Source organism: Mya arenaria, chromosome 4 (assembly GCF_026914265.1).
Source record: "Mya arenaria isolate MELC-2E11 chromosome 4, ASM2691426v1".
Taxonomy (NCBI): domain Eukaryota; kingdom Metazoa; phylum Mollusca; class Bivalvia; order Myida; family Myidae; genus Mya; species Mya arenaria.
In genome coordinates this window covers 65,164,146-65,176,295 of record NC_069125.1, presented here as the reverse complement: position 1 = coordinate 65,176,295, position 12,150 = coordinate 65,164,146, and the positions used below count along the sequence as shown (strand labels likewise).

Sequence of the window (12,150 nt, the reverse complement as noted above, 5' to 3'; positions counted from 1 at the left end):
AAATCCTCATAGGGCTCATATTTGACCTTGACCTTTAAGATACCAGCACGATTGCCATATGCAACACACGTAAGCCTACTGTTGAGACATGAGTTATTACCATGAACTAAATATAAATATTATGTTATCCGTAATCCACATCGGGCTCCATCAGCCACCAAGTGTGACCTTGTCCTTTGAGGTGAGAGTACAAATGCAACATGAGACACACCTTCCCGCGCTACTGTGCAATTATGTGAAGTTTGATCCACATTCGATTGAAAATGACAAAGCTACATTTTTAGAAGAGCCATTGACCTCCAAGTGTTACCTTGACCTTTGACAAAATAGTACGAATCTAAGCGCGACACACCCTATCAGGGTGCTTGACAGTCTGTGAAAAACGACTCATTGTATATACATAAATATTATTAACACCAACTATTGCTATGAAAATCATCAACTTGACCTCAATGTGTGACATTGACCTTTGAGATAAGAGCACACATTGTAAGAGCAGTCTACATCTTCCCATGGTGCTGTACAACTATGTGGGGTTTAAATTCAGTTTCAATGATAAAGTTTTAAAGGATTTGCAGATCAACCACCATCTGAATAGTTCATAAGGGCTGTGAAAAACAGAAACTGTAATAAGTTAAATATATTGTATTTATAATTCATCAGAAATACACATGAATACAAAAATATAATAAGCTCAGAATGAGACAAATATTCTGTCATGAAAAACAACACACACATTCTGTCTTGTACACATGCATAGTAACTTAGTCAAATACATTAAAATAACAAACATTGGGTAAGCAGGGACAAGAATAGTCGATTAGTATCTATTAGAAAATGGTGACCTTATGGTGGCGTGTTATGGTGGCACATTCTTCTTTGTGGAGAATAGTGGTCTTTTAGTTCCACAATTAAACAGGTTCACATTATTGCCATACAGCAAAAGCATCCAAGCAATTTCAGCCATACTTAAAAGTACAATTATCTCTAACACGCATCTCTCTCCTTATATACACTAAAACCAATAATAATGTACCATTGTCTCATTTCCAAATGTTGGCTATAACACAGTATTGGGGTATATTATCCTATTCATACAATGTACATCTAACTGATAGTGCAAGTACACATTGAAGTGTAGATTCTATTCTACAAGCAGTTTGGTTTTGCACATTATTTGTAATTAACTGGTAACTGGTTTGAAAGGAAAAACACTACTTATATCACCATCCTTTCAACCTTGGTGTATACAGTGCATAAACTGATCGGAACATTGTTTAGACAAACAATTAAAAACTAATCTATACACAATTAACAAAAAGGAAAACCTTTCCAAACTTTGGACGTCATTAACACTCCAAACAAAATTTTCAATGTACAGTATACAGTGTTCAGTATTATTATAGCCAAGTTGCAATCTCCTGTCAATTGCTTCAATTACTACACTTAACACAGTTCTGCTATTACGACTTTTATATCTGATAGCACTTGTATGTATCAGTATCTAGATTTGTATTATAATTTAAAACTTGGACTTAATTGGACAAAAGCACAAAAGCACAAAAGCACAAAACCAAAACGAGTAAGCTTTCAACTTAAATGCAAGATTTAAAAAAGAAATGGAGGCATGACAGCATTTAGATAATTAGGATCATGACTGAACACCATCCATTGAACTACTGAATGGAAACTATGGCAAAATAATGAAAAGGGAAATTAAACTTTAACAAGAGGTTTCACAAATATTAAATTTACAAATAAAAAGCCATTAAATTACTATTAAATAGAAACACCAGGCAATTATTTCATTTTCATATTATTATTTTTAAGTCCACTGAATTTTGGTTTACAGTTCTAGCTCTAGTTACTTCTCAAGCGAGTGTGAGTATTAATGAAGTGTCACCACATTATGCTATGTTGATCCCCGGTAGTTGACACAACTAAAGGGGTTGGGTCCTCACAGAGCTCCTAGATCCTGGGTGGAATGGGCACCTGAAAATAGGAAATAGTTTTATAACCTCACACAAAGTTGTTTTAAACCGTATTAAAGTGGACATAACTTATTAATTTTCAGATTTTGATGATTTCTGAGAAGTACATGCTTTGCTGTTCATAGAATCTAGACTTTATTTAAATTCCACTATCCACCAACAAATGACCAAAAAGAGACCTAAACTTACGTCTAAGTGTGCCCCCGCCACTCTCGGATCGTGACTTCCTCATGGTACCCCCGTATCCTGAGCCAGTGTACACATATCCGGCCTCCGAGGTGGACTTCCTGTTTTCCCGTGGGTGTTTTCCCGTCAGGTCTCCAGTCATCCTCAAAACTTTCCCACTGCCCCGGCTAATTGAGTCTCCAGGGCGCTTTACATAGACTGGTGCACTGTATGTGCTTCCTGGGTGCTTCAAGTGGACAGCATCTGTAATATAAGCAGCAGATTAATATCGAGGAAAGATTCTACAATTTTTAAAAGTAAAGACACATCCATTAGATATCTTATGTCCTACTATATTTCAAATATGTGAAACTAGTTAAAATCCAATTAACTCTTGTTGAATTGTTTTAAGGTGGTTACAGTAATATACTTCATTAATAAAGATATTTCAATGTGCCCGTTATCTGCTGGTTTCATTGTGAAGTCATGTATTAATCAGTCAGTGTATGTATGTAAAGAAGGTTATTGTTAAATGTTTGGCCACTGTAGTTCTCATTATTCAACTCATATGAAAGTTGAAATTTTGTTATTGTCTTCAAATTATTATTAACTTTTGACATATTATTTTCACAGGATACTTACTGGACTCTCCAAGGACAACGGGCTCGTTGTAGCCATTTCCGTTGACATACACTACTGAGCTTGGCCTGCTCTTGTAGCTTGGTGGCGCCATCACAACTGAACCAGCATAGTAGGTGTCACGATCATCCTCGAGATAGATGCCCTCCACACCCATGTTGACAAGCTGCCGTACCTTCGGCAGGAACATGGAAAACAGTATGATTGCTGCAGTGATGAGAAGGCCAAATGCCTCACATGCATCAGAGAACTCCTGGGCATACTGGTGGTCCTTGTTAAGACTTCCAACCAGGCCCCAGGCAATCCAGACTGGCACGGAGAACCCGGCAGAAATTCCAATAAACACGCTCTCCCTATGATTGGTGATTATACCATGGGACTTCATAGCAATTACTACAGTAAGGAGGATTAGGAACATAATATAGGTAAGAGAAATGAGATGATTCTCAAAATTTGTACGAACAAAAGTGGTCATGTTCGACCAACCAAATTCATTTTCCAAGGTCCAGGTATAGTGATTACAAATCCAGACCATGTCACCATTGTTACTGGTGACCTTGACAGCCTCTGGTGGAATCAAGATGAGCCACATGGCACCAATGACAACCTGGACACCAACAATGAACATAAACATGAGGAACTGGTAAATACCGCGGAGGTAGTTTGGAGAATCAACATCACCTGGGAGCAGAGTATCGGCAGTGGTTTTAGATGTGAGCAGAACCATTAACTTCACCAACAGAACAGCAAAACAGATACTGTAAGCAAGACCTACACCAAAACGTGTAATGCCACAGGTAGCCTTGTTCGGTGTTGGCAAATAGGCAAAACAAACAAGGAAAGACAAGAAAATTCCCAGCAGCAGAAGCTGCCCAAGCCACATGGTTCTCCAATGGTTGCCCATCTTTGTGCCCATCAACTTGTACAGAATGTAGATTTCGAAAACAAGCACACAAACAATGCCAAGTCCAGCGCAAACACCAAGAGCAATGATCCAGTCCTGTCCGATTTCAAATCTAGTCTTGTCTTCCCCGGGAAGCCTTTCCTGCATCTCAGAGCGGCCCCAGACACCAGTGATTTCCTGGTTCATCTTGAATGCTTTTGTGAGAATGGGTTCCCTGAAGTCAGACATGATTTCACCATACAGAGCCTTGTAGAAAGCATCCTTGTGTGCGAGGTAGTTAATGCTGTCGGGCATGGGTGTGGTTGAGCTTGACAGAGGGGCCACAGTTGTGTCCAGGGTCTCACCGCAGACACGGCATGGGTCCTCATTGCATCCAGAGTTGACAGGGAATGTGTACTGGCCAGAGAAACCAGTATTTCCATTCCTCTCTGTGATGTATGTCATCGCCTGAAAGGTAGAAAGGTAGTTTTGATGAGAGGCAAAATTTGCATTATATGCAAGATAGATTTTTCACCCTTGATTGTATAAAGATTGCATGAAGTAGTTGCTGATTATTGATTTATATGGGCTTACATGCACAACCTTAACCAGAATTTTTAAGTCGAATGATAAAGGGGCAACATTTATACTATATGGAAGAGAGAGTTATCTTACTTGATTAATTAAGAAGGTTGGACGATTGTGAGTCCTTGTGCAAATCATGGATCTTTATAAGTCGACTTTGAAAATCTCCTATTTGCTGAGATATTGACTTAAAATAGGTAACATGCAAAACTCGTTCTCCTTCACCAGAGTAATGAGGCTATGCGTACCAGATTTATCACGATCGAACCTCTGTTGAAAGGGAATGGCAAAACCTTAACCAGGAATTCTATTTGAATAATTAAGGGCCATAATTTGCATTTTATGCAAAATAGAGTTATCTAACTTGGTTATTGAAGTAAGTTGGATTCTTGAGTACCACTGAATAAGGTTTAAATGCATTCAAGTAGTTGTTGAGATATGAACCTACCGTATGAGTGCTTACATGCAAAACCTTAACCAGAATTTCTAAATTGAATAATAACGGCCCAAAATAGTGTTATCTAACATCACTAGTTAAGAAGGCTGGATAGTTGGGAACACATATCTAAAGTTTCAATGCAATACATAATGTATTTGCTGAGATAATGGCTTATATGCAAAACCTTTACAGAGGTGTGACACCAACATTAGGGTGAGTAGTATTGCTCTCCTTATTCTTGGAATAGTCAAGCTAATAATAATGATTTAGTTGCACTTTTCACTGCTGATATTTTAAAAAGCTTCAGTTATACTCACATCTTGGTATGTGCCATTAGCAATGCGGACAATCTTGTATCTCTGGTAGAAGGGGGCAGCTTCTCCGTTGTTTTGGAAGAATCTGTTTTGATTGGCATCTGTTGACCTCAGTGTGTCTGCAAGACAAGTGGAGGGCTATTATGTAAAGAATTAACTAGTCTTTATACAGTAGTAGCTTAACCAGCTGTATATAGTTATAGCTGAAACCACAAAAAAACACTACCAGAATTCCAGATACATCACAGTATTTCAGCATGCAATTTAAGTCTGATAACAGAAAAGTCCTTTATTTAAATGAAGTTTGTTCATTTTTTTTTGCAAAACAATTCTTAAGTTTGACCATACACATCAGAGGTATGATCTCCATATATTTAAATGCACACATATAAAAAAGTATAAAAAGGGCTATAATTTATATAAAAATTATAGGTTAATATGGAGCTATTTAACTTAATTATGTGATGGCCATTAACAACTGTGTAAAGTATCAAGTCCATTATATAAGCATTATTTGATATCTGAATTAAAACCCCAAGTTACCATTTAACTTTAACCAAACTTTCAAAGTCAATCAAGTGCCATAACAATGATAATTTGTATTTAGGATAACATGGAGTTATGTAACCAAATTGTATGATGGCCTTCAACAATTGTATGTACTGTAGTATTAAGTCAATTGAATGAAGGGTTTAGAAGTAATTAGAAATCCCAACTTGCCCTTAAACACACAATGTGACCTAAACTTTAACCCAAGTTCCTTGAGGGGCCATAATTTGTATTAAGGATAATATATAGTTATGTAACCTAACATTGTGATAAAACCCGAATGACTGTGTCAAGCATAAAGTGAATTGAATGAAGAGTATTTGAGTATTAAGTGGAAAGTGGCACAAATGAGTAAAACTTTCACAGGACACGGACGCAATTAGTATAGCCCTCCTAATTCTTCGAAATGTCAAGCTAAAAACAAGAGTTGTCACCATAACCAACAAATGCCCTGAAAGTGCCAAGTAGATCAATGGAAAATGCCTTCTTTCAGGAAAAACTAAAAACAAGTATAAGCGTATATATACGCAGGACCCCATGATTGTTGACTTCAAGTGTGGGAAAGCGATATACTATGAGGGAGGGCCCTGGGACAAGCATGCGATACATCCTGAGATATGGACCTGGACCCCACTAACATGATAAAGTTACAGCCTGGAAATGCGGGAGGGCCCTGGGACAAGCATGCTATACATCCTGAGATATGGACCTGGACCCCACTAACATGATAAAGTTACAGCCTGGAAATGACCTCCTATACAGTATATGCATATATGCAGCGTTCCATAATGATTGACCTCTAAGATTGACCTTGACCTTCAAATGTAGTGATGTGGGTCTCATGCGTGACACAGACATTGTGTGCCAACATCTGTGCAAAATCCCCTCTTGGATGAAAAAGTTACAGCCTGGACAAGACTACCTAGACTCTCTGTGCATTTATGGAGCTTTCAAGTGTGTGACCTTTCCCACAGAGGAAGGGATGTGGACACAAAATTAACAGACGGGAAGGACAATGCTATTTGAATATTTTCAGCTTTAGGGGCATAAAAATATGTTGTTGCTTTATTTGTTGTGAGTTAACTTTTACAATTCATTTCAGTTTGTTTATACAGGTAGTATTTTTAGGTTAGAAGATAACACGACTACACCTTAAAAATAATATTACTTATCAATTATATAACTAAACAAGAGCTATCACAGAGACAGTGACTATTCCGCCGCTTTTCAGTGTAAGGATTGAAAAGTTTTGGCGAAACATGCATGGATCAATGTTATATTAGATTTCAATGCAATACATGATGTGCTGAGATAATAACATAAATGTGGTAACATGGAACATTTTAACCCAAATTTTTTAGTCTAATAATAAAGACCCATTATTTGCAAAGGCAGTTATCTAACTTGGTTACGGTATTCAATTACGTTGGGTGGTTGAATACCATTGTATAAAAATAATTTCTATGTCTAAAAAAGGGGCCATTATTTGAGTTAAATGCAAACTAGAGTAATCTAACTTGGTTAATTAAGTAGGTTGGATGGTTGAGTACCATTGTATAAAGTCTTAATGCAATACCTAAAGTAGTTGTTGAGATATTTCTATATGTGCTTACACCCAAAACCTTAACCAGAATATCTTAGTCGAATAATAAAGGGCAATTATTTACATTAAATGCAAACAAGAGTTATCTTACTTGGTTAATTAAGTAGGTTGGATGGTTGAGTACCATTGTATCGAGTCTCAATGCAATTCCTCAAGCAGTTGCTTAGATATTAACCTATGTGTGCTTGCACGCAAAACCTTAACCAGAATTTTTAAGTCGAATAATAAAGAGCAATTATTTGCATTCAATGCAAACAAGAGTTGTCTAACTTGGTTAATTAAGTGGGTTGGATGGTTGAGTACCATTGTATCAAGTCTCAATGCAAAACCTCAAGAAGTTGCTGAGATATTAACCTATGTGTGCTTGCACGCAAAACCTTAATCAGAATTTCTAAGTCGAATAATAAAGGCCTATTTTTTGCATTAAATGCAAACTAGAGTTATATAACTTATTAAATTAAGTAGGTTGGATGGTTGAGTGCCACTGTATAAAGTCTCAATGCAATACCTGAAGTAGTTGCTGAGATAATAACCTATGTGTGCTTGCACGCAAAACCTTAACCAGAATTTCTAAGTTGAATAATAAAGGGCAATTATTTGCATTAAATGCAAACAAGAGTTATCTTACTTGGTTAATTAAGTAGGTTGGATGGTTGAGTACCATTGTATCAAGTCTCAATGCAATACCTCAAGTAGTTGCTGAGATAATAACCTATGTGTGCTTGCACGCAAAACCTTAACCAAGGTGTGACGCAGACGCTTCGGTGAGTACTATAGCTCTCCATATTCTTTGAATAGTCGAGCTAAAAAATGATAATATGTAGTTTTTCAGTTAAAGCGCAGCAGTATATGACTCACAATTGAAGAGTTTAAGACCACGGTCAATATTGAGAAGATCTGAGCAGGGTCGGACATTCCCGCAGTACTTGGTAGCAGCGTCCCGCACTCCCCGAATAATGGAGTCTATGGCCATCAAGGTGAATGGAATGTAGGTGTCGCCCTTGGGAACCTTGGTTCGCAGATTCTGGTTGGGGATGTCACATGTGTTAAGGTCAATGCGACAGTCGAACATCTCCTCCCAAAACTGGTTGAACCATGGGTTGTTGCGGCTAGTTGTTGTACTACTGCCTGGCTTAAGGGAGTAGAAGTAGTTCCAAAACTCATCAACATCAGCAAGGTTTTCATAGCTCTCTGGAAACAAGAAAAAATATGATTATAGTATGCACATGTATTAAGATATATAACAATGAAAGATAACTGAGCTACTCAGCCCTCTCCATCCCATATTGAATCATTCAAGTTGTACATTGTACAACAATGAATCAGTTGATTCTTTTAATTGTGCTTCAACATCATTAATATGGTATTTATTTAGCATTAATTATATTTCATATCTCCTTACCACAATCCTTTGATAGCTTAGGCTCAGAATTAACATTAACTGAATACTGTGCATATAGCTAAATAACATGTAAACTGTCTTACCAGTGTTCAGCATGACAGTGATGGAGTTTTCTGCTGTAAGTCCCTGGATCACATCTGTATTCTTTCCCCAGGAAGAAGTTCCCACAAAAACCATCCTGAAGCAATCATACATAATAAACATGTATGTAATGCATCATTTAATAGGTTGTCTAGCTCACCTCATGAACTCCATCAACAATATGCCTAACAAATATACCCATGTGGGCAAATTTGGCACTAGGGTAATTTTTGGACATGATTATGTGGCAATGAAAACATTGAATAGTTTTAATCAAATGGAAATAATTTGTGTTGAAAAGTTACATAGTATACAGCTATTAAATATCACTAATGTAAGATATCAACCTGTATTTAATACCAATGACACTCTATAGTATTCACTTAGACATATCAAGTTGGAGTTACTTCAGAAAAATGATTATGCAATCTGTGTTTTTCAAAACAAATGAAAAATGTCAATACTCACTTTATTGACCCCTGTGAGTATTTGCACATATTTGACCCTGAGGTTAATAAGATCACAGGGACAAATTTGGTCAAAGGTATTATATAGCATACATGTGTAAACGCAACAAATATTTCTACAAGTAATTGTAAATATTCTTCCATACTGAAACCTCTTCATATGTTTTTACTTAAAGAGTATCATAAATATATCTGAAACACACCTGTTCTGGATTGCAGAGTCGATGTTGACTTGCTCGAGAACTTTTCTTGCGTGGGAATTATCAGCAAGAACAATGACAATCTTGGTGTCAAAGCTCCTCTTTAGGAAGGCAGCAACATTGTCGTCAATCATTGAGGACTGGGTGACACAGACATCTTGGGCTTTTGCGTTCTCTTGGAAGGCTTCAAACAACCCCATGCCGTACTCAGTATCTTCATACAACACCTGCACATATTTGATGCCCTTGAAATTGAGCAGTTTGGCCATGACAAGAGTTTCCACAGCGTCCGATGGCACGGTACGCAGGAAGAAGCCATAATCATCACTGCTGAGCATGGGAGAGGTGGCAGCAGCTGAGACCTGGGTGCGCCTCAAATCGTGCATCAGGGCAGCTGCCTCAATAGCTGAGCCGCTGCGGTCAGGACCGACAAAGGCGACTGTGTTGCGCGGGCTGATACCAGTGTAGTAGGATCTACATGTGTCAAAGCTGTACACATTTTCAACTGTTCTCTCCTTTCGGCCACAGGAGTCCATGGCAAACCCACCCACAGACACCTGGTTGCCAAGCCCTGCTGAAGCCTGGTACTTCCTTATTGCCCAGAAAAAGGCCTCCATGTTGACAAAGCTCCGCGTGCGAATGTTGCCACACTCATACGGAGTGGTACCCTCATTGTGCACAGAAAACATGCTGCCTATGTAGTAGTGTTCATTGGCATTCTGGTTGTTCGTGGGAAGAATGGCAACATCATCTGAGGGACAGGCTGTTAAAGGGTCACAGTCCTCTTGAGCCCAGGAAATGTGCGCCAGGCCTATCAGCAACACCAAATACCACACCAGCATCTATGAAAAAACATAACGAAAAAAAAAAAAGTTAAAATATATGAACAGATATATATATATTAGAATTTTTGTGTTTAATTTTTAATAAAATATTTGATTTATTGTGTTTGTGATAAACAGGTCCAGGAAAATGCCAGTTTTACTAATATGAGTAGATTTACTCATCATTTTTGGAAATACATATTTTCCACATATAAAAAAATGCAAACGGGGAATATTATTTTTGCAATCATATGGCATATAGTTGAATAATATTTTTTGTTCTCTAGTGAAAACATCAAACATACAAATTATATATACACTTACAAATCACAAAAAGAACAAAATGGGTTGGGCTATAAGTTATAACAACATTAAAATGTTTTGGCCCTTCCTATAAATATATATGACCTCTTCTACAGGCTTACACCTAATTAAATGGGTTTTAAGACATTGAAATTTAGCTATTCTGATAATTTTCTGACAAAAAAATTGTCGAAAATAATTTTAAAATAATCTGATTTGAGTCCCTAAGATTCTGAATCAATTGATCTGTAAAATTGCTTATCTGACAGAAGATTAACTGATAATCAGTAAAACTAGCACTGTATTGGACCTAAATAATTACGTTCATTGTCGTTAAAGGACACTGATGTCTGAACTACAAAAGGTATTGTGACTGTCATAAAAAATTCCATGTATCCACAGTGGCGTCACTACATACAGGCCTTATAGGCCTGGGCCAACAACTTTTTTGAAAAATGACAAAATTTAAGTAATCAAAAAATGCAATCAAAACTATATAAGAGCTACTCACACACTTGGAACAAAAGTTTCTGTTTTTTTAACCAAAGCAAGTTTGATATTTGTTTGAACTATGTGCAGGGTGTATTGCTTGATTTTGTTGTTATCGTTGCAAATATAATTAAGTGTGTGTAATATAAAAGTACCAAAACTCACGTAGAACCATCGGGCCTACAAGTTTGTTTAGGCCTACATGTAGCTACGCCCCTGTATTACATGTTAGTTTAAAGTGTATTTTTGTCTTGTCAATGTTCATCAAATCTGGGGCAAAAAACAAATCCTCTACTCCCAGATCAAATATACTGGCAGTCCACAATAATAATATTCATATACTGTATATATGTAATGCCATTAATGGGTACATAACCACTCAAAATTAAGTTAACAGGAGACTATACAAAATAATAACATACTAAAAGACTTCAATGACACAGATTAATACAGTGTAACGACTACAGTTTAAGTTTACATATCGCTAAAATATGAAGAACATGTACAGCAAGGGTGTGGAATGGACATTGACAATCTTTTTGCTTCCAACATATACATAGATGATACAGGAAAGATGAAAAATCCGTAAAAGTTAAAACAAAAACCCCAACATGTGGGACAGAAGTGTAAATATCACAATAAATTAACGATACCTAACACACATGTCATCTAAAAGTTAGGACCAAAACAAACACAAACAGCACACCTTGTACTGTACCAAAGAAAATAGTCTATTATAATTCGCTAATTACAAGGTTTGTAAAACATTTACCTTTCGTTTGGGACAAATCCTTGCTAATAAATCCACTGTCAAATAAACCTATGGCACTATCTGTTGGTCTGACAGACGGACAAATTTCTTTATTGGAACAACCCAGCCCTGGCTGTTCTAATCGAAAATACTAGCGCTTAAAATACACCTTTCTATGCATGGACACGCATCGGTTAACAAGGTTTTTCTTCTATCCGGCAAAACCTGTCGAACTGGTTCTATTTTAAGAACGGTTATATTTATCTCGGCACAGTCCGTAAATATCGTGAAATCTCGTTTACGTCCGTAACATATGAAAATGAGAAGGAATATGTTTTACCCTCTTCCGTAAAAATTGGCGGAAATGTCAGGTTTTCCGAATTTCATGGATCATTGAAGCGCTTTTTAAGCGGAATGTTTTAAAAATACACGTCGAACTAGTCATTGCTGTATAGATTCAATGCA

The 12,150-nt window shown here is 37.1% G+C and overlaps 1 protein-coding gene across 1 annotated transcript; it reads right to left on the bottom strand.

Annotated features, from left to right (window-relative positions):
* Nucleotides 1-630: 630 nt before the first annotated feature.
* LOC128231846 (metabotropic glutamate receptor 2-like) lies at nucleotides 631-11,855 on the bottom strand. The gene is made up of 8 exons (XM_052945073.1): nucleotides 11,707-11,855; nucleotides 9,322-10,160; nucleotides 8,654-8,748; nucleotides 8,027-8,359; nucleotides 5,020-5,135; nucleotides 2,799-4,146; nucleotides 2,181-2,420; nucleotides 631-1,992 (listed from the first exon to the last, which is right to left on the bottom strand). The coding sequence occupies exons 2-8, from the start codon at nucleotides 10,158-10,160 to the stop codon at nucleotides 1,958-1,960; spliced, it is 3,006 nt and encodes a 1,001-aa protein (XP_052801033.1). The 5' UTR covers nucleotides 11,707-11,855; the 3' UTR covers nucleotides 631-1,957.
* Nucleotides 11,856-12,150: the final 295 nt, after the last annotated feature.

What these genes read in the sequence shown, in the direction of transcription:
- LOC128231846 (XM_052945073.1), bottom strand. Translation starts at nt 10,160, where the DNA reads ATGCTGGTGTGGTATTTGGTGTTGCTGATAGGCCTGGCGCACATTTCC. An exon ending in GACTCTGCAATCCAGAACAG is followed by an intron (nt 8,749 to 9,321) that starts GTGTGTTTCAGA and finishes TGATTGCTTCAG; the next exon opens with GATGGTTTTTGTGGGAACTT. An exon ending in TGGTCTTAAACTCTTCAATT is followed by an intron (nt 5,136 to 8,026) that starts GTGAGTCATATA and finishes CTTGTCTTGCAG; the next exon opens with ACACACTGAGGTCAACAGAT.